General features: G+C 39.5%; 4 protein-coding genes across 6 annotated transcripts in view; 1 reads left to right on the plus strand and 3 right to left on the minus strand.

The window, feature by feature from the left end:
• LOC126620260 (uncharacterized) overlaps positions 1–23,080 on the minus strand; it is a 104,547-nt gene that overhangs the window by 37,215 nt on the left and 44,252 nt on the right. The gene's annotated exons all lie outside the window — the stretch shown is intronic.
• On the plus strand, positions 3,783–7,108 carry LOC126620254 (putative E3 ubiquitin-protein ligase XBAT31). Its single transcript, XM_050288768.1, has 8 exons — positions 3,783–4,211; positions 4,298–4,360; positions 4,479–4,550; positions 4,649–4,770; positions 4,856–4,996; positions 5,085–5,192; positions 5,775–6,033; positions 6,435–7,108. Exons 1-8 carry the CDS (start codon positions 4,032–4,034, stop codon positions 6,819–6,821), a joined length of 1,332 nt encoding a protein of 443 aa, XP_050144725.1. The 5' UTR covers positions 3,783–4,031; the 3' UTR covers positions 6,822–7,108.
• On the minus strand, positions 8,337–11,264 carry LOC126620262 (uncharacterized protein At3g17950-like). 3 transcript variants are annotated; one of them, XM_050288780.1, is made up of 5 exons: positions 11,159–11,231; positions 10,956–11,057; positions 10,773–10,848; positions 10,533–10,697; positions 8,337–8,902 (listed from the first exon to the last, which is right to left on the minus strand). In XM_050288780.1, the coding sequence occupies exons 3-5, from the start codon at positions 10,782–10,784 to the stop codon at positions 8,411–8,413; spliced, it is 669 nt and encodes a 222-aa protein (XP_050144737.1). In that variant the 5' UTR covers positions 10,785–10,848; positions 10,956–11,057; positions 11,159–11,231; the 3' UTR covers positions 8,337–8,410. The 3 variants fall into 3 exon arrangements, with proteins under 3 accessions (XP_050144737.1, XP_050144735.1, XP_050144736.1); XM_050288778.1 differs by lacking the exon at positions 10,956–11,057 and having other exon boundaries at positions 11,159–11,264; XM_050288779.1 differs by lacking the exon at positions 11,159–11,231 and having other exon boundaries at positions 10,956–11,148.
• LOC126620261 (uncharacterized) lies at positions 13,142–16,149 on the minus strand. Its single transcript, XM_050288776.1, has 5 exons — positions 15,493–16,149; positions 15,086–15,143; positions 14,871–14,988; positions 14,629–14,746; positions 13,142–13,428 (listed from the first exon to the last, which is right to left on the minus strand). The coding sequence occupies exons 1-5, from the start codon at positions 16,063–16,065 to the stop codon at positions 13,375–13,377; spliced, it is 921 nt and encodes a 306-aa protein (XP_050144733.1). The 5' UTR covers positions 16,066–16,149; the 3' UTR covers positions 13,142–13,374.

Genomic DNA, 23,080 nt, shown 5'->3' on the forward strand with positions numbered 1-23,080 from the left:
TCTTGTTTCAGGTAAGAAAATGTAATTTGGGTGATCAAAATGATCAGCCAAAGTCCTTAGCAAGGTACTCGGTTTGCAATGCGTCATGAATATGTCTTCGGATGAAGATCATGGTAGTGGCTTTCTCAGCTTCACCAACTAGGTTGTCTGTCTCATCTTCAATGACAGGACGCAAATTCTTTACAGTGAGGTGGAGCTTCACATCTTGGACCCACTTGAGGTAGTTCCTTCCAGAGACCTCCAAAGTGGTGAAGTCAAGTTTGTTCAAATTCGACATGTTCCTATCACAAAATAGATAGACAAGATATGATTAGTGTAATGGAGAAAAATATTAATTCATTCACATAGGAGTAAAAGATTCAAGTTCTAATAGACATGTATTGGTTAAAATTCATATGAAAAAAACTTCGGACAAGTTTTGAAATAATTATGAACTTCAGGTTCATATGTTCCTACAAACAAACGCAAATATATATACAAAAATATGCAACTAGAAAATATGCAAATAGAACTTCAGGTCTATAATTATAATTGAATTAATTATTTAGACTTCGGGCCAAATTTAAAGTGTGGGTGAAAAATTAGAAAACCCAAATTATCTACAAATAATAAACAATTAAACTCGAGGCCCAAAATAAGGCCAAAGCCCACAGGTAGGCTGAGTAATGTGAAACGTGCGGCCCAAGCCCAAAAATTGGGCTCGGCTCAGCTACAGGCCCAAGACAGATAGGCACATATCCGCTGCTTCGCAACGTATGTGTTCCCAGGGAGGGGGCACGATCAAGTGTGTCGCAGGCCAGGGTACCGAATCATTAGTTACAGGCTGGGATCAGGTGCAGTTGGGTGCAAGGAACTCGGTGAGCCCTGCAAGGGCTTGGTTCTGCTGCGGTGGGGACACAGGGACACCAAAGCCCAATTAGGTTGGCATCACAAGTAGGCCGACAAATAAGGCTTGCAACAGCAAATCTAAAAGCCAAATTTGGGTTTAGATTTGGGCCGAGAAGAGCCAAAGCCCAAAGGGCTTGGTTTTTTTATCAGAAGACCAACCCAGCTATGTGCTGAGTGTGCTTGCCGGGGAAGAACGTCGGACTCATCGCTTCTGGCGATGGTCGGAGAGGTATAGTTTACCGTAGAACCTCTTCCCAGGTGACGGGGAGTCAAAACTCTACGTTGACGAACCAAGAAACCCTCGGGTTCGAGTTAGGTTTTCGAACTCCGTCGAGATTTCAAAAATCTCAGCCACGATTTTGACGGGGACGACTTCAGGTCGTAAGGAAAGTAGCCGTGGTGGCTAGGCATAGCTACGGTCCATGCTTGTGTTAGAAATCGATGATGATGCCGGTGATGGCATTGGGTTCTGGGTTTAGATACTTGTGGGGCTCCATCGTCTTGACTTTGCTCTTGGGTTTGGGTTCAAATGAATTTGAAAAGGTTTTTTTTTTTTTTTTTTCAATTCAATTGCATGTATAATTTGAATGAATGAGCATATATTTGATGCAATTCATGACAATATCAAATTCACATAATTCAACAATTATGAATATAATGCATACACAATTTATGTAGAATCTAAAATTCAAAAAACGTAAAGTTGGGTCATGCATTATGGTAAATGTTCATGCTATCAGGGCTGCAAAAACATCAAGATAAAAACTGTTGTTTTGGAAGAACTTGATTACGTGATGATATGGATGAACTGGATTGATGCAGAAAAAGCTTCCACGTCAGATTCCTAAGCGCAGCAGTAGGAGTGTACTGATAATGTGTTGTAGTCTATTTTATTTGACAAGGGGAAGGGGATCGGCGGCAAAGAGAGAAAAGAGAGATGTGTTTGTAGACTTGTATGAAGGAATGTGTGTGTTATTCCCTCCTACATACTGCTTTTATTTATAGTAATAAGAGGGAGAAGAAATCTTTTATCCCCAAGGAATACAAGCCTATATAGGAAAGAATAACTAGAATCAAATTTAATTTAAGAATTACACATTCACATTTAAACTAGAAAAATTTATAACAAAAAGACATTTGTTGCATTATTAGTTGTTGATGTCACTGGTGAAAAACTCGACATCACATGACATAAGATCAAATATTTGGGCATCTGACCGTACAAGATAGCTACACACTATTCAAATCCTTCCTCGAAATATGCCAGTTCCTCACCTTCCAATACAATCCTCTGCCTCCTCAATCCCCAAAATCGATAAAAATGCCTTTTACTTTCTCTTCAACCAAATAAACAAACGCGGTGGACCAACATCTCGTGTCCCATTTACGAGGGCAAGAGCTAAATGTTCAAAAATTATATATAAAAAAATAACATAACGTTTGATTTGTTCAAAAAGTTATCTCTAATTAATGACTGAATTGGCGTCAGGCTGATCGAATGTAACATTTCTCTTAACATTTTTTTGGGAGCCGATTCCTCATTGCAATAACTTATTCAAATTTCATAGCTAGATTTGAAAACATTCAACGATAGTTTAGCTACATTAACCAATAAATTTAAAATATAAACTTAAAACTAATTAATTATTGGGGGCTATTTAGTTCTTTTGGTTGGAAATAGTATATGAGTATGGTTTGACACTATTTACTTAAGAATAATTTCAAGATTATAGATTTGAGTTATGTTTAACCCTTTCAATTGAGGATGACCTAAACAACTTTCTAGCTTTCGGCTAAAATGCATGATAATATGAAAACATTTTCAGAGAAATAGTTTCCATTTACCCTCCCTCTTTTTTGTTTTGTTTGTGTGTAAATGTTCAAAGATGTCATCGTAATTCATGGTTGGTGTTTTCAGAGCAGTATATAATTGACCAAAAGCTGGAAAAAAATAAAAAAGAGAAAAGCAGGCAATAACTTTAGCTAGGGTTGGCAACCAGAATGGGAACAACATGGTCGAAAAGTGGGAAAAGCAATTGTCCTCCTACATAACAAAAACTAAATTACAAAAAACAAGTACCTTCATCATTCAAATTCTCTTAAAAAATAATGTATTATTTTCCCAAATAGTTCTTATATATTTGTTTTATATTTGAGGTTGCTTTCGGATTTTCACCAATATTATTACTTATATTTTCCTGCTGTCGATTTTGTACCAAACTTGCTTTTCTAGAACGCGTAGGGCGAGGAAGAAGACCATATAACCAAAAATTAATTAATTAATAAGAAAGAAGTGGCATATGGCTTAATCATATATGTTTAATTATATTTTTTGAGAAGTTTATACGATGGCAAATGACTTTTAGATTACAATTATAGTCACTCTTGTATTTGGTTCAGTAATTGCTAGTGCAATTTTTGAAAAATGGTCCAAAAAAATACATTCACGGCCACATGATTGCTTAAATTGTCCGATCATCAATTATAAACCTCATTTGTTATTGTTACTTACTAATCGAAATGAGTCAAATTGACATCTATACAATTGAAGCATTGATAAATCCATAATATAAATGTTAATATTTGATTACGTAGATGGTGTGATCAAAGTTAAATGGTGTGATCAGTCCACTAATCAAGTGATTTGATCCTATAGTAAAATAGATGGATAAAAAGAAAGAATATGAAAATCAAAATGCAAGTAGACTTCAAATTAGATTAATGTAATTTGTCACTTGTCCATGTGTGAAACAAAGACTTAAGTCAAAGGCGTTCCATCGAAGATAAGAGATATAAAATCTGAAAAATTGCCCGATAAAAATATCTGACAGCTGCCCGAGCTCTGACAATAAAATTGTTCATCAGAAAGAAGAAAGGACCTCGCGGTCAAGCTGCCCGAAATCTGGGCGGTCAGGTCCGAATCCCGAGGCCAATTAGTCCCACATGTACTCGCCGCCTACTACTTAGATTGCCCATTCACATCAACATTCGTTGAAGCCTAAGCCGCTGCAGCACTGCTAACACCAGAGCTGCCCCACCACCACCCATCCGGTGGCAGCACGTCGCCTTTGGAAGGTGGCGCGTGAGAAACTTACCTCTCAGACCACCTTTCAAATGTGATAACGATAAGAGAGTTGGGGGAGATGGGTCAGGGCCTGAGCTGCGGAGAGCCTCGTGAGAATGGAGTCTTTGGAGCTGTGGAGAACGGGGACTTGGGGCTTGTCGGAGCCATGGTGGAAGCTGACCCAAGTGTTTTGGAGCTGAGCAAAGGCCGCCGCCGGCTGTCTGCTCTGCATGTCGCCGCCGCAAATGGCCGGATTGAGGTGGGTTTTGGATTTCATTGATGGGTTTTCAATGGATTTTAATTTTAATTTCTGTTCATTAATGTTCTTGATGGGATTAAGTTTAGGTTCTGTCTATGTTGTTGGATCGGTCTGTTATCAATCCGGATGTGGTGAATCGATACAAACAGGTAATGGGATTTTGTTATTGATGATGGTTTTTGTGAACAAAGATTACTTCTTTCTGCATGCCTTGGATTGGATTGCTTTGTTTTGAATTTGTTCTTCCCATTTGCTTATGTGGTTTAGACTCCGTTAATGTTGGCTGCGATGAATGGGAATATCACCTGTGTCCAAAAGCTTATCCAAGCAGGAGCAAATGTATGTTCAGATTACTTTTTTCTTTTTTGTATAAAGTTTTTGTACTTAAGTTACACTGATCAGATGCTGATATTTGGTTTTTTTGTTGTAATTGTTAGATATTGATGTTTGATTCCCTGAATGGAAGAACCTGCCTGCATTACGCTGCATACTATGGCCATTCAGACTGCCTTCAAGCCATTCTTTCCGCTGCTCATTCCACCCCTGTTGCAAATTCTTGGTTGGTCTTTCTTCACCCTGTCTCTCTATGTCTTTCTCTCTCTCTGATGATTGAAGTTTAATCTTACATAAAATGGCATTTGCAGGGGATTTGCGAGATTTGTGAACATAAGAGATGCAGGTGGTGCAACCCCATTGCATTTAGCAGCCCGCCAAAGACGGCCAGAGTGCGTTCATGTTCTTTTAGACAATGGGGCTCTTGTTTGTGCTTCAACTGGTGGATATGGGTAATTATTTATATATTGTCTTACTCATGTTATAGCTGCACTGTAATAGTTTGACAATTGGATTGATAGAAGTACCATATGTATGCAGCTACCCTGGAAGCACACCACTTCATTTAGCTGCTCGTGGTGGATCTTTAGATTGTGTCCGAGAGTTGCTTGCTTGGGGAGCGGATCGGCTTCACTTAGACTCTTCTGGGTAAATTTCTTTTTATTGGGTGGTGTAAATATCTGCATCTGTACTAAATTATGCGTCTTTCCATGTTAGAAACACTACGTAGATCTATTAGTCAATTAAGTGGATTGTTTGCTTGTCATGAACCTTTATGGACCATTACGTTCCAAAGAACAAATAGATTCCCAATCAGGAATTCACATCTTTATTCTATTCCTGAATTCCTTATCGCTGCCAGCTAGTTGCTTACCTATTTTTGAATGGTATCTTGGAAAAACTCAATTTTTGTATTAGTATAATAACGTAAACCTCAAGGAAAAGCCTCTTATACTCCACATTTTTCTACATTGGAATTCTTTCTGAGCATTGTCCATATGAGCACATCAGCAAAAATTACTGCACGGGGATGTGGCTTTATAAATTCCATGTGGACAATGCATAAAACCACATCCCCTCACTGTAGTTTTTGTATATTTTCTGCAAAATCATTGGCATCATTGGAGCTTCTAATCCCACAAGTATTCCGTCTTCAAGTAGTGAGTTTTCTACTTTAGGTAAAAGTTCTGTAAATATGTTGCCATGACATCTGAAACCTGATCTCTACAGGAGAATACCATATACAGTTGCTCTGAAGCACAAGCATCAAGCATGCGCTGCTGTACTGAACCCTTCATCAGCAGAGCCTCTCGTCTGGCCATCACCTTTGAAGTTCATCAGTGAGCTCAATCCAGAGGCTAAAGCTTTGTTAGAAAAGGCATTAACGGAAGCAAACATGGAGAGGGAGAAAGCAATCTTGAAGGAGACAGTAGCCTCACTCCCATCTCCTCTGCATTCAGATACAGAGGCTGATGATAATGCCTCTGAGGTAAATGTGCCTTCTCTTCTTCCTTGCATTTAGTTTTTTTTTTTTTTTTTTATCTATATGATTGGCTCGAGAGGTCGCACTTGGTTCGATAGCAAGTGCCTTCGACCATAAGCGGTAGGTATCGGGTTCGAGACTTGGGAGCAGCCTCTCCATAAATGGAGGTAAAGCTAGCCGACATTCACCTCTCCCAGACCCTGCGTAAAGCGGGAGCCTTGTGCACTGGGTACGACGATCTATATGATTGGCTCGGTAGAAAGGATTTAGAATTTTTCTAGAGTTGAAAAATCATTTTTGAATGAGTAAACCTTGTAAACGTGTTATTGTGCACCGATGCAATGAATTTATAGAAATGGACAATGCATGTGCCTTTAGTTATTCACCGGTCAAATCATTTCATACAGGCTAGTGATGTGGACCTGTGCTGCATATGCTTTGACCAGTTATGCACAATTGAGGTCGTACCATGTGGTCATCAAATGTGTGCGCATTGCACCCTAGCCCTATGCTGCCACAAGAAGCCTGATCCCTCATCTACTTGTCCTACAGTCCCAGTTTGCCCCTTTTGCAGAACCACCATTACCCAACTAGTTGTTGCCAACATTAAGGCCAGCAATGACATGGAGCCGGAAATGAGTCCTGCAAAGCCAAGGAGATCGAGAAAGTCTAATGTCAGCGAAGGTAGCAGTAGCTTCAAGGGGTTGTCGCCTATGAGCTCATTTGGAAGGATGGGCAATCGCAGTTCAGGAAAGGTAGCTGCTGAATGCAATGAGGAGATCCATAAGCCTTGACAAGTGAAGTTGTGGACGTGTTCTCTTTGAGATAAGTTGTCTCGGTTTTGCCCGGGAAGACGGAGAGGGATCCTCAGCGGTATGTTTTCCAATTCATTTGGAGGGTCTTAAATGCTGAAGAGAAAATGAGAATATAGATGTCCTTCCGTAACCTGGATCTCCAGGTCTTGTTTCTTTGAGTATTTTTGTCTGTTTTTCTTTAAATTAAAGAAGCAGCAAAACTTTGAAGGGTTTCTCACCCAATTATAAATATATAATTCTTCATTAAATAAATAAAAGTTCAATTACCTTGCCCTTTTCATGGAAGGAAACAGAGGTAGAAACCTAGTACTTTTTGACTCATTCAATCAAACTATGTTTGTTCTAAGTCCGGCTGCTACGATAGCTAGAAACTTAATATGAAACTTATATAAAGGAAATTTTATTTGAACCTGTATAATTTCTTTCTACACTCAACTTACTCTTTACACCCATATTAATTTTAAGTAAACTATCAATCTCTTTAAACCTAAATTTGCTACCTAAACTACCATCGTAAACTCAATTCAATATAGAAATTTATTTTTGCACCCATTTAGAACATAAAACTCAAAATCATTGTTCTGCAATTCGTTTAAAACGTAAAGAGAGCAGTAGTATGTCTAACATTTTGTCTTGTGCTTAGTCCTTCTTTTGCTGATTTTGCTTACTAGATGATTAAAATAAATAAAAAATTTAAATCCCGTATGTTTCTGCTAGTAATTATGTTTTGGACAAGGCGTTGATTTTGTTCCTAAACCCTTGAAAAATTGAAACGAAATGAAAAACACTTGCATGACCTCAATTGGAGGATTGAAAACTTCAAATATCTATTAGTAAAAAAGAGCTTCTTTTTCTCTATAGGTGCGTCTTAAAGTTTTAGCTACAATGAACATAGGATAAAGATTTCGTGATGATAGGGTTTGATTATTGGTATGGGTTTAATGATAAATTTTAGTTTTAGTGTTAATTTCATATTTTACTTGATGATAATTATGGAATAAGGTAAGAAAGACAATTCACATTTAAAGTTTAAGTTGAGTGTGGAGAAAGAAAGGTTAAAGGAGTTCAAATAAAATTTCTCAACTTACAATTGTCACGAAACACAAAGGCTAATTAATTTTTGGTTTGAGCCGTCTATGGCGACGGATCACCAAAGCCCCTTTAGCATCTCCGCATCTACAAAGAGTTCTCATTTGAAACACGACGTTTCCATGGGTTTAGGCTGCAATAACCTTGGAAAATAAGATCACTTGAGTGAGCATATATGAGTTAGGTCAGGGGAGTGTGTCCGTCCTCTCTCACTTGAGTTCATTGCCTTTTTCGGAGATTAGATTAATTTAGAATATTGCCTTGTGAAATAAATCAAATGAAAGTGTGAAACTAAGCAGTGGAATTGTTTTAGCATTTAGTAATCAAGAATCATTTGGTTGACACCCTTTTAATTAGAGAGCAATTAGAGTTTAATTATAATTAAATTCAAAAGACCTGTATTAATAATAAAAGATCCCTCCATTAATGAAAGTCCTCTCTTTTAAACAACATGGAATCTGAAATTTTAATGTAAGTGATCATTTAACGAGTTTTCCACGCAAACATGAAAGCAGTAATGGAGTTCCAAGTCCATTGCCATATTCTAATAACTCTCTGTTGGATCTTGATCCACCATCTCCACTCTCTGAAGGACTTGGCAGAGCAGCGGCAACCGCACCGTCCACAAACAGCCCGTTGGGGCCGGAAACCGGCACTGCCGGTGAGAAATCTTCGGGGCCATATTCGATTGGAGCGACGTGATTTCTTCTGTTGGTGTTGTGGGTACTTGCTCTCCTTTCTGCCTCAAGAAAGTGACCTAGTGATGGAGTATCATTGCTCACGTTCACAGAGTCATTGGTTAGCTTGGAGCAGAAGGAAAACAACCAAGGTTTGGTTTTACGGTTCTTTTTGTTCTTGGAGGTTTCTGTTGTCCTTCTCCGTGTAGATCTTCCGGAGAGATCTAGGATGCCGGAAACGCCGATGAGGCTCCCCAGTGTGATGCCCTTGTCATGGAAGAAAGATTCAGTTGGCTGAAACCATTCCATGAAGAAAATCACTAAAATCAGATCACGATTTACATGAAACACCAAAACTCGAACACAAATACACAAGAACAGAGCTAGAAATTTCTTCTAAGCAACCCGAAAATCAACTAAGAAAACTTTATTATAGTATGGCTAATACCCAATATAATAGTAGGGATAATTTCAAATAATGATGTATTACAATTCCGACGTTACAAAAATTTCAGTGTAGTAGTGGAAAGTGGCAAAGTGACAAGCAAAATATTAACACATGATTACGCGGGAGAGAGGTTTTTCGGTTTGAATGACAGAACAAGAACACTTTTGCTCATATAATATTTGATATAGAGTATATGCAGTATGAAAATATGTTGGATATTAGATACATATATGTTCTTCATAGATAACATGTGTATTATATAATTGTAGTCTGCAACTTAACAAACAAATCACTTGAGTGGAGGCATATGCCCCCCGTGAGCCTTCATTGACTCCATCCATGCAAATACATGATAATATGTTCTAAACGATAACTTGTTTGCAATAAAATGTCACTGTAACATAATTTCAAATTTAAAGGGATATGGGCTTCTTCATTGTGTTTCCATTTCAGTAACATAATTGAGTATTGGGAAGTTTCATGTGCTGATATTTTATTAAAAGGAAGAGACAATACTAGATTAAGTTGATTACGTAACAAGGTCAAACACCATGATGGTCTTCCATGGGGAAGAGTTAAAATGGACTAATCCAACTTTAACTAGGCAACTGCACCACTCTACTTTTTATGTTTGGATGAGTTTAATTTTTTAGATTTGTGATTATGTATTGGACCATTTTACAGATTTCGAAATTTAAATTTATTTATAATAATAATTAGGGTAGTGAGAAAAAATATTCACATATTTAGTGGGAGAAGCTAAACTTGAGGAGCTGGGTTTTGCTCCCATCAGAACTCCGAAGTTAAGCGAGTTTGGGCGAGAGTAGTACTAGGATGGGTGACCTCCTGGGAAGTCCTCGTGTTGCATCCCCCCACCTCGTTCCCCACTTAGTGGGAAAATGCTTTGTTGTTGTTGTTGTTGTTGTAGAACAAAGTGTCATGATAATAGTGTACTTGTGTCGTATAAGTTGTTCTTCTATTGTGAGAGTTAGATGAGAGTTTCCTACTTCGAGATATAAAATTTATATGAAAATTTTTAGTAAGACAACATGACAACATAACTGGTTAGACCACTTTCTCAAAGGAACACACCCCCTTAAATTAGGAGGAAAGGCGTGACCCCTCAAGATTAAGGAGGAGTTCCTCCTCATTTCACTCACTAACAGATTCACAGAATTTCGTACTTATGATAAAAACCGTTGATATTATAAATAATTTTGTTAACACCATCTTTAGCAAGTGCATGCGTACACCTCAAACAAGTCGATTCTAAAGATAACAAATTGAGGCAATGAAAACAGAGGAATCTTGCATTACGGAGGAGAATAAAACAGAGAGGTCAGAGAAATCATGGAGGATGATGAGCCAACAAGCATGGTGGTAGGGAATGCTAGTACAATGCATGCTTAATGATGGGTTTATACTAATCACATTAAATATTTTGCCATCATTCATCCATTGCAGAAAAATACCGACCTCTGTTTCAAGATCTGAGGACGAAGAAGAAGAAGAGGCGATGGAGGAAGTCGGAGAGGCAGTGATCAAAGTGCTGAATGAGACCGACCCACCGGACAAATCCCGGTTTCTGATCAACCCAACTCTCGCATTCAGCGGTCTCAATCCCAACGGCCACCCTTCGTCCTACAATCATATCGCACAAATGGTTTTGTTAGAGAATGAGAGAGAGAGAGAGAGAGAGAGAGACAGAGAGAGTACCTGGTGAGCCATGATTCCTTTTGTTTTTGCTTTCTCGCTGGTATCTGGGAAACTTTTCACTTCTTCATAGGAAGAACTGTCATTTCATCCAAAAATAAAAAAAATAAAAGAATAAGAAAAGATGATTTGATTAGACGGAACCCTACTATGCTCCGAAGTATTCTATACACCGTGATTTTTTACCGTTAAAATCTTGAACAAGCAAGAAAAGAGAAGATAAAGATGTCGGTGTCAAAAAGAGTTGGAGAAGACTGCTTGAAAAGCAAATGGCCAACGGCATTGCCCCTTATAATCACAAAAGATTCACACAAACACACAAAACAAAGTGATTGCAGAATCTGAGAGAGAGATAGAGAGAGAGAGAGAGAGAGAGAGTGACGTCTTACCGTTTTGATAAAGAAGACTGGTTTTCGCTGACAGAAGAGAGTGGGAAAGAGAGAGAGAGAGAGAGAGAGAGAGAGAGAGAGAAGAGATCCCAACACAAGGGAGAGAACACAGATTATAAAGAAGACCTCTTTATTCTTGCACATGACCATTTTGCCCCCACATTTCTATATCATAGTTTGACACGTAATTATATACAACTGGTGACATTTAAAAAAAATCTCCTATGCAGATTATATAACAATTTTGCATCTCGCATCGCATTGAGTAATTAAACTACGCAGATTATATAACCATTTTGCATCTAGCATAGCATTCAATAGAAAATATATAAAGAATCGTACGTGTAACACTTGGTTCATTCGGATTGGAACAATACTTAGCTACTCAAAGATGAGTGGAAACTCCTACTCAAAATTCATAGTATTTTAATCACAGAGCTTTGTGCTTATGATTAGAATCGTTCATATTATCAATCACACTGTATTGTTCTTACTCATCTTTAAGTAACCAAGTATTGTTCTTCGGATTGTAGATTTAATACCATTGGATTTTGATTTTCACAATAAGCTTACATAGATTAGAAGAATCACACAAATATAAGATTCAGTTGATTTAAAATGACTGTATACATTGTAACAGAAGATATTTCCAAACAATTTAGCTAATGATTATGGAGTGTGCTATCCACACACCTCTTTTTACTTCTCACACACCTCTTGTTAATTTCTGTTCGTTGATCTTCTTCAGTTCATCCGATCCGACGGTTGAAAACCTAAAAAGTGTAGGAGAAGTAAAAAGGGGTGTGGATATCACACCCCATGATTATATTTAATAGTCTTTTCATTCAAATTCTTAATATTTACGTTAAATTTAGTCGCTTTACAGGTTCATTATAAAGGAATTCTAATTTCCCGACGTGAAATATACGCTCTCAAACACATTCCCCGTAGATTTGAAGAATATATGAAAACGTTGTCACAAGATCATCAAAGAGATTTAGGGGAGAAAAAGAAGAAAAAGAAGGAAAAAGAAAGGGATGATGCCTTGAGTCTGGGAGAAGAGAGTTTGGTATACGAATGATGAGGGGAGAAGAGGACACCACACCAGTGTTCCATCCTGTCTTTTGAGGACACCTTTTCTTTTTGGTCCACACTCCACAGTTATTGGCTCTGCTCACTTCAGTCCAAGCTGCTGCAACATTTGCATGCCAATCCATTACATTATTCTCTACTTTTTTATTTATTTATCAAAGTATTACTGTATGCCGTTAATATTATATAGAAAAAGTAGCAGCAAACGGTTCAACGAACCTTGTCCTTCATTGGAGACTTATTTATCATCTTATTTGTACTTTTATTTGGATTTGGATCCTCTCCTGAGCTAATGGAGAGGATCCTCCTGACCAAGTGTTATGGGCCGTTGGATTTTCATCTAACGGCTATAATTATTATAACTTTAAAAGGACCCACCTGTTTGTAGCCGTTGGATGAAAATCCAACGGGCCATAACACTTGGTCAGGAGGATCCTCTCCGTTAGCTCAGGAGAGGATCCAAATCCCTTTTATTTACCATTAACAAATTTTTGCTGTTCAAACATCATAATTGAACTATTAGTTCTCTTTACCATTATCTAAAAATCATATCTGCAAAATATCATTCAATTTGAAGGTCATTTAATCATTTATACGTGTTAATCAAACTACGGTTTTGATAACAAGTAGCATCCTCATAGTGGTTGTCCATGTGTGTTGTGCATAAGAATACTAAACAATCTCCAAGTTGAATAATTTTTTACAAATATGATCTTTAGATGATAATAAAAAAAATAAACGATTCCAATTCTTATGTCCGGACGATAAAGATTCATTAATCTAATATAGTCATGTACAACGGCTCCAAGGACTTATCTCATTGGTTACATCTACTGTTGGATATAGGGAAATTGTGGAAAATGGCCTTGTAGTTGGATTGCACTTCTATCATCTCTCAAAAGTCCATTTGATTTGCGTATATATAAATTAGGCCAATTGGTGAGGTTAGTGTATCCGCTCACCTCTCATACGCCTAAGTTCGAATTCACACCTCTACAAATTAAATTAGGGCATCTGTTTGGCAAAAACAAATACAACAAGACGGGCATTCTCAATACCTAATTCTCAGAATTATACAGCACAAACATATCAAAGCAAATCAGGAACAAGTGTTGAGATCGTGGTTAATGGTTGAACTGACTTGCGCCCGGTCGGTAATCTCCGATTCCTAGCAGATCCTGCAAATGTGAGGGTACATTATTCGAACTTTCAACGGAAATTTCACCGGACTCTTCCAGCACACGGCTGAGCGCCCCATATACAAATTAAGAACATTGCAACATAACTTCAAAACGAAAATTACTAATGGATTAAAAGAAAAACAACATCAGGTTTAAATTGATTAGGCATGAGAACCCTAGGAGTTGAAGATACAATGACCAAGATCCAACGGTTAAAAATTCTGTAACATAAAATACTCTGGAGCACCATAGAATTTTCGAAGAGGCCTACTCTATAATAATTTAATCAAATTATGAAGCTTTCTCTTTTTGATATATGGATTAGAAAACAAAGCCTGGAAGGACGTAAACAGATAGCACATGCATGGTCCTGACACTTTAAACTAGATTATCCAACTCTCTGATGCTATGTGCCTTGGACTCTACTCCAAACCCGACAACAAATCTGTGTGTTTGATCATCTTCCCAATGGAAGCTCTAGTTTTACAGTACCCTCACCATAGGACTTTCTTAGATGCTCCGGTGATGAGGGACCATCTGAACGGTCACATAATATTGCAAAAGACAGACCAAGAAGGGACATTAAAAGACCCATCAAGCTAGCTGCTTCTATTTCCTATTCTCTGCAGGATAACCTGACCTGCATCATCCGGAGTACCCGATACTCTCATCATTTATCAAAATAAACAAAAAACTCATATCCTCACTTAGCATATGAAAAGCAACCTCCAGCAGAATATGAGAACCAGTTCCATGAAAGCACGCATTAAGTCCCAAACTTTTAACAGGTTATCAAACAGATTCATAGCAGATACTTGGAAATCTTATGGGGTTCAGGAAAAAAACTATAGTTACGTGCTATAGATCACGCAATTTTGAGCCAAACACCATGATTTCGACAGGGTTAGACAGTATTTAGGTACATTTGTCATTGGGTTTGGCAGATTTTTCCCAATCTTGTCTAACTTTCACAATCAGTTCAAGAAAAAGGCAAACATAAAAGAGTCTAGTCTAGTCATCTAATCTAAGTGTGCTGAGGTGATGTTAGAAGCTAACTTCCTAGCCGTGTACCAGATTAGATTAGCAACAAGTTACGCTAAGCTCGGGTTAAAACAAGCTTACAATTTGAAGAACTGGAAGTCAAATGAAGCTGCCAAAATATGCCAAAGGAATATGGAAAAAGAGAGAAAAATTTACCTGGGATGCTTTGCTTTTAGCCCTGGTCTCTGCGGTGCTCGGAATATCATGATTCGGTTTATTGAATCTCTTCTCACGCCGGTCGCATGCGCCCCATCCATCTGAGAACCTACCACCCCTAGCGACAAGGGAAGGAGGCAAAATAGCAAAAAACAGCAATCATATTCATAATGAACTGTGACATGATACAGGAATCACATTACTATCTTAATGCAAAAGCTCCCAAGATCCAAAATTCATACTGCATGTGTGCCCGAACCACAAATTCAGCGCGAAGAACATTTCGATCTTTATCAAACTCAATGGTCTTGTCTTTGATCTCAAAAGAGAGATTGAAGTAAAACGATATCTTCCTCCAACCTAACACAACACAAACACATACATGAAACACATCTCATTCTGCGCCTACAATTTCCCCTTGAATTGGAACAATTAAGATCTCTATAAACCTGTTTACCTGACTTTTTAATGAAAGGATGCCCAGAAATCACAGTGTAATCTGTTTTCTCCAGAATCTATCAATTGAAACAACACAAAAACAACAACTAATTAGGCCGGCAGCGTCGAAACTATCTAGGGAATTCAGATTTACCCAATCTCATAACTTAATCTTACATAATAAAGTGGCAAAATTAAAGAAATTACGATACAGTAAAGCCCAAATGCACTGAAAAGCTCAATCAGAGTTTAATCTGTTCAATCTATCTATCGAAAACACACAAACGAAGCATAATTTTGGTCAAAACTGTCCACTGAATTCAAATTTGACGGCTTAATCGTTTAATTAAGTAGGAAAAGTTAAGAAATTAGACATCCAGTAAAACCCAATTGAACTGAAAACTTCAATCATCTAAGCAAAATTACCGCCATAGCTGCATTCTGATAATCCTTGAACAAAGAGACCGAAGGGAACCTCCCGGACATGCTATGAGCAGCTACAGAGCTATCATCCCTCTCCTCTCTCCGCGCATGGCTCACAGGGCTCCCAAAATTCCCGATCCCCGGCGACAAGTGCGTTTCCGGCAACGAATAAAACGGCGTCGTAGGAGTGGTAGGCGTCGTGCGCTGCACATTTCGAACTACGACAAGAGGACTAGTGTCGTTCATTTCGGAAGAAGAGGACCTCGCGATCTTGCTCGGGGGATGAAACGCCCAGGGTTCCTCGATGACCACGCCTTCTGATGCGGATGACTTGGAGTCGGAGTCGGCCGAGGAGTCAAGCCTTGCGGCGCTCTTGAAGAGCTTCGGCGGTGGAGAAGGTTTTGAGACTGGAGAGGAGCGAGGGTAGTTTGGGTATTGGATTGCGAGGGGCTTGCGGGGTTGGGGTTTGGATTTGGAGGAGGAGTGGGAGGCGGCGGCGGAGTCGATGACGGCCCACAGAGCGGCGTCGTCTAGGTCATTGTCGTCCACGACGGGGTAGAGGCTCGGGGAGGCCATGGGCGGTGGATTTTGCAGAGTTGCGTGAGCTGGACGACTGAGATCCGGCGCTCCGCGTCCGAATAACCAAAAAAATACGGGCGCGGGAATTCAAATTGGGAAACGATGGGCCAGAGTTACCACCGTAAGATTAGGCCTAGGATCCAAGTTGGTTGGGCCCAAGCTGAAATTTTCATTAAAACAAAGAAAAATCAAAGGCTCTCCTACTAATTTTTTTAATAAATACAAACCATATTCAACAAATTATTTATTTGAAATACGAGGAGGAAGACTTGAACTTGGGTGAAAAGGAGGAAGGACACTGCTTTGGAGGATATTATTCACAGTTATTAAACTAGGGTGACGATTTTTAAACTTTCATTTTCTCCAAGTAAATGAAGTTGGTTGGCTACACTTAAACTTAATTGGACTTATTAATAATTTAGTACAAAATCATGACAAAGCACGAAATTTTAATTTGAAATAACAATTAATTCCAAAAAAAAAACATAAATTTATTTCAAGAGGAACGGCATTTGATACCATAGGCTTGTCAATCGACAAAAAATCCTCTTTAAAAGGGGGTTTTTGCAAGCCACGTGCTCGTATTTGACGAAATTATAGATGGAAATTCCCATAGATGCCACATTGCCATATTGGTTAAGTTTGGGTGGATAATTGTATTTCAAATTAAAATAGTCGCCCAATTTTGGCGGGGTATATAACATGGAAGAAGAAGAATACATTGGATTCCGTGGAGGAAATTATGTAAACCGAACGGTGAGGGTGGCCTGGGTTTTAAAGCGTTATGGCGAGCTCGTGTGCTGAGGAAGGTTAAAATATGCGTGTGGCTATGTTGTATGGATGCTTTAACAACAAAGGACAATCTACAGAAAAGGAAAACGCATACGGAGACTGTTAAGGGTAGTAGTGTAAAATGATGCTTAAGTAGTTTGTTATACTTTACTTAGCTAGTAAGATAAGTAGTGAGGATATATGTAAATGATGGTATATATATACCAAGTGTAATATTATTCAAATATACAATTCACAATTTTATTTCTTCTCTCTCTCTAAACCTTCTTACAAAATCTCTCTCTCTCTAAACTCTCACATGGTATCAGAGCCGGTGTCTAACGACCTCCGACGATCCTTCGTCTCTCTGCGTTCTCTGTGTTCTCTGTGTTCTTGTCGCTACCAACAATGGCGGTATCGTCTCCCTCTGATTCTACCTCGCAGCCATCTCCTGCAGATTCTTCGGCCCCAAATTCGTGCCCTAATTCGGTCAGTTCTTCGATCACTATTCAGAATATTGGTTCGCTGGTTTCGATTAAACTGACAACTACAAATTGGATCACCTGGAGTGCTTTATTTGCACCAATTTTTCGTCGGTACAATCTCACCGGCCTCATTGATGGATCTCTGGTGGCGCCGCCCATGTATCTTCTGGATTCTTCAGGAAATCGCACTTCGACTGTGAATCCTCAATATATCACCTGGTTTGAGAATGATCAAAACATTCTGATCTGGATCAATTCGACACTCTCGGATTCTCTGATTCCTTACACTGTTGGTGTTACCTCTGCTCGAGATCTGTGGGCAAAACTGGAATCTCGTCTTGCTACAGCGTCGCAATCACATATTCATGAACTGCGCTCTCGTCTTCGCACGATTACCAAAGGTGATTCCACTGCGGCTGCCTATCTTCAACAAATTGAAGAAATTGCGGATGCTCTTGCGACTGCTGGTGCTCCGATTGCTGATTCGGAACTAATCTCTGTTCTTCTTCATGGCTTACCGCCTGAATATGATGCCTTTGTTGACACTATTCAATTTCGTCTTGGTTCCACTACTGTTGATGAGTTACATGGCTTATTGCTTAGTAAGGAGATTCAATTGGCAAATCGCAAGAAGGTTTCTTCATCAGTGCCATTTCAAGCATATCATTCCTCTGCTGGCATTCTTCCTACACCACCTACTGATTCTCCTTCTCAGGCGTACTTTGTTTCTTCCCATGGCCGTGGCTTTGATCGGAATTTTTCTCATCCTCGAAATTTTCAGAACTTCTCTCGTCAAGGTCAGAATTTCAGTCGCCAAGGTCCGAATTTCTCTCGCCAAGGTCAGAATTTCTCTCGCCAAGGTCAACAGAGGAATAATCGTGGATCCAGACCAAATTTCCACAATTTCACCCGCAGAAATTCCTGTCAAATTTGCCGTCAATCTGATCATGAGGCCATTGATTGTCCGCATCGTCTGAATCCTAACTATGGTACCAAGCATTTACAAACTGCATATCATGCTAATACTGCTTCCAATGCTCCAACATGGCTTCTTGATACCGGTGCCAGTTCTCATATGACCAACTCGTATACAAATCTTCAAAGTCCTGAACCCTACAGTGGTCCTGATCAAGTTTATATTGGCGATGGCAAAGGTTTGCCTATCACTCATTCTGGTTCTTCTTGTCTTCCTACTTCTACTCATACTTTTGATTTGCACAATGTGTTGCATGTTCCTGATCTGAAACAAGATTTGATTTCTGCAAATCGATTTATCGTTGATAACTGGTGCTCAATTCATCTATATCCTTTTCACTTCCTTGTGAAGGATCTTACTTCGGGGAAGGAGCTTTTTAAGGGTCCTGTCAAAGCTGGCTTCTATCCTTTCCTTGCACCTTCTGTTGCAGACAATCATCAAGCTTATGTGACCAGTACTAAAGCTTCTCAGGGCATCTGGCATCAACGCTTAGGCCATCCCTCATTCAAGATTTTAAATAAACTAGGCTCTCAGTCTCGTATCTCTTGTTCATATCACTTTCATAAATTTGTATGCTCTAGTTGTGCTTTAGGCAAATGTTCTCGGAAACCGTTTACCTCTGTTTCTTGTACAACAACCAAGCCTCTTGAGCTGTTGCATACTGATGTATGGGGTCCTGCGCCCATTTCTTCTGTTAATGGATTTCGGTATTATCTTCTATTGGTTGATGACTTTTCCAAGTATTCTTGGTTCTTTCCACTGAAGTATAAATCTGAGGTTTTCAGTACCTTTGTTCACTTCAAATCTGTGGTTGAAAATCTCTTGGGTTTCAAGGTTATTACTCTGCGATCTGATTCTGGTGGAGAATTTGTCAATCATCATTTCTCTGATTTCTTGAAGACACATGGGATCTCTCATCAACTGAGCTGCCCTCATACTCCAGAACAAAACGGGTGTGCTGAAAGAAAGCACCGGCATTTAGTCGAAACTGCTCGGACTCTTCTTACAGCATCTCAAGTACCTCATTCTTATTGGGTTGAATCCTTCTCCACGGCTCTTTATCTCATCAATCGCATGCCTACTGGTAGTAAACTCTCTCCTTGGGAAATATTGTTTCATAAAACCCCAGATTACACAACTTTGAAAGTTTTCGGTTGTCGGTGTTATCCTTGGCTCCAACCTTACACTTCCTCTAAACTTGATCCGAGAAGCAAAGCTTGTGTCTTTTTAGGCTATAGCCTTAATCATAAAGGTTATCGTTGTTTGGATGCTCAAACTGGGCGCATTTATATTTCTCGCCATGTTATCTTTGATGAAACCACATTTCCTTTTCATTCTTCTTCATCTCCTGTCCGTCCTTCCTCTCCAGTTCAATCTCCTTTCAATTCCCCCTCCATCCCAACCTCATTAACATTTACTCATTCCTCTCCTGCCTCGTTACCTATCTCTGATTCCATTCCCTTATCTCCTTCATCTCCTCCTTCTTCTCCAGATTCCTTACCACCCTCTTCTCTACCTAATATTCATCCCATGACTACTAGATCAAAATCTGGTATTTTTAAACCGAAGGCTTTTCTAGCAACTAAGCATCCACTTCCTTCCTCTTTATCTCTTGATTACACACCTTCCACCTACCTTCAAGCCTCTAAACACTTACCCTGGCGACAAGCTATGCAGGAAGAGTTCAATGCACTTCTTCAAACTGGTACCTGGTCTTTGGTTCCTCCTACTTCCTCTCAGAATTTAGTAGGTTGTAAATGGGTTTTTCGTATTAAACGGAAACCTGATGGCTCAGTGGACAGATACAAAGCCCGTCTGGTTGCCAAGGGATTTCATCAACAACAGGGCTTAGATTACAATGAAACATTCAGTCCGGTTGCCAAACCAGTCACTATCCGCATTCTCTTAACCCTTGCAGCTACATTTGATTGGTCTATAAACCAGTTGGATGTGAGTAATGCTTTTCTGCATGGCACCCTCACTGAGTCTGTTTTTATGGTTCAACCTCCAGGGTTTGAAGATCCTACTCAACCCCATCATGTATGTCAATTGCATAAGTCCCTGTATGGTCTCAAACAGGCTCCCCGAGCCTGGTATGCCAAGTTAACAACTGCATTACAGTCTCTTGGTTTCTCTGGATCCAACAATGATCACTCTTTATTTGTTAAGAACAGTGATTCAGTGGTCTATGTCTTGGTCTATGTGGATGATATCCTTGTCACCGGCCCTGATTCTGCAGCTTGTCAATCTGTGATTTCTCAACTCTGTGGATTATTTCCTGTTAAGGATTTGGGACTCCTGCATTATTTTCTTGGTATTGAAGTCAAGCGATCTTCCAAGGGTATCTTCATCAATCAAACTAAATATATTCTGGATCTTCTCAAGAAGGCACACATGGATGGTGCTAAACCTTGTGTTACTCCTCTGAGTACTTCTAAATTGGATCATTCTTCTCCCTTACTGTCCAATCCAGAAGAATACAGATCCTTAGTTGGCGGCCTTCAATACTTAACCTGGACCCGACCAGATTTGTCCTTTGCCGTCAATCTCGTATGTCAGTTCATGCAAACTCCTCGAGAATCACATCTTCAGGCTGTCAAGCGTATTCTCAGATACTTGAAGGGCACAATTACTCTTGGTCTTTGGTTTCCCAAATGCTCTGCACCCCTCAGTATTAATAGTTTCTCAGATGCCGATTGGGCTGGTTGCACTATTGATCGGCGATCCACAGGTGGTTTCTGTATTTTTCTGGGTGATTCTCTTATTAGTTGGAGTGCCAAGAAGCAACCCACTGTTGCTCGATCCTCAACTGAAGCGGAATATCGTTCTTTAGCTAATACTGCTGCTGAGTTAACTTGGATCTGCAAGCTGTTTGTTGATATTGGTCTCCTGATTCCGTGCCCTCCTAAACTGTGGTGTGATAACATATCTGCTCTTTCTCTTGCTAAGAATCCTCTGTTTCATGCTCGAACTAAGCATGTGGAGATTGATTATCACTTTATTCGAGAGAAAGTTCTGGCCAACTCCATCACTGTGCATTTTGTCTGTACACAGGATCAAACAGCCGATATATGCACTAAAGCTTTATCCAAGGATCGGTTTCTTTTTCTCCGAGACAAACTCTCACTTCGGCTACCTCAGCTTAGTTTGAGGGGGGATGTTAAGGGTAGTAGTGTAAAATGATGCTTAAGTAGTTTGTTATACTTTACTTAGCTAGTAAGATAAGTAGTGAGGATATATGTAAATGATGGTATATATATACCAAGTGTAATATTATTCAAATATACAATTCACAATTTTATTTCTTCTCTCTCTCTAAACCTTCTTACAAAATCTCTCTCTCTCTAAACTCTCACAGAGACAACCTATTTGTTATGTGATGAGAATGCTGAAACGATTGAACACCTGATGAGGGATTGCCCACGAGCGTGGCCGGCTGTTTGGTTTTCCAGCCAGTTGGGAATACAAAGTAAGAGGATCGACGAGAGAGCATGCTAGAGTGGGTGGCTGCACTTGCCGGTTCTTTGTCCGGGGAGAGTTTCGACCTTACATTGTTGTTTATTATGGAGTATTTGGACGGAACACAACTCACTACTTTGGCAAGGTAAGGCACTGAATCCTCTGGAAATAAATCGTAAAATGCAAACTTGGTTGCAGGAATACCACAAATGGCACGGACTGAGAAAAACCACCAAGCCTGTCGTGGTGCAGCCATGGACACCACCTAAGAGTGGATGGGTAAAGTGCAATTTCGATGTGCCATGGGATGACCGAATGGAAACTGGAGGAGTTGATGGAGTTCGATCACCATTGCTGGTAGAAACTTTTGCAACAAGGGATGCGACTTCGTTTGCACAACGGATGAAGCACACAAAGGTGGAGTTTGAAGGTGATGCTTTGATGGTTATCAAGGCGTTATAATACGAAGGTCTGGAGAATTCATCTCCATTTGGGCATATTATATCATTGATACTCGCAGGACAACGAACAAGGTGGCACACAGGTTGGCTAGTTAGGTTTAACGCTGGCTACTCATGTTGTTTGGTTTGAAGAGCCCCGATGTATTTTTGGATCTTCGATCGGATTAAAATTTCTTGCAAGGTTTTTATCGAGACTCACTGTATGCACCATATCCTCATTGTTGTACATATCTAACTTCTCCATTGTCGTACCTTTGCTTAAATCACGCTATGCACAAGCTAATTTCGCTTCATTTTTCTTCAAAAAAAAATGGTATCTCCATTTTGTTATTTATACATGTACTACGCGTGTCATCGACTCCCCTGCATCTCTAACAAACTACTTGAAATTAAAATCAATAAAGTCCAGTGTTTTGAAATCCCCACCCTTTGAAACGCCGCGTTCTGATTTGCTTGAAATGCCGAAACGGGGGTGCAAGCTTCTCCATCGCCATCATTCCCAAATTCCTCAATCAGATTTGAATCGTCCTTGACATTAACAGCTTCCTTGTATGAATCCACCAGCATTTTTAATTCGTCGATCGGCCACTCAAAATCCCTGACCTCCTTCTTATGCGACATTGGCACCACCTCCGGAACCTTCTTCGTGAAGCTGAGTTGGTAGGAAACCTGAGAGAGCTGAGCTGAATCCAAGAAATCTTCGAGCTTCGCCACTTTTCTCAACTTGAACTACATAGAATTGCGAACTCTGCTGCAGCTCTGATTCTGAACGTCTTCCCTACAAACAAATCTAAAGTTAGAGATTGAAATTGGTGAAATTGGGGAAAATTTTCAAAATTGTATATGTGAGAGATATGTAT

The sequence above is a fragment of the Malus sylvestris genome, chromosome 4 (genome assembly GCF_916048215.2).
Source record: "Malus sylvestris chromosome 4, drMalSylv7.2, whole genome shotgun sequence".
Taxonomy (NCBI): domain Eukaryota; kingdom Viridiplantae; phylum Streptophyta; class Magnoliopsida; order Rosales; family Rosaceae; genus Malus; species Malus sylvestris.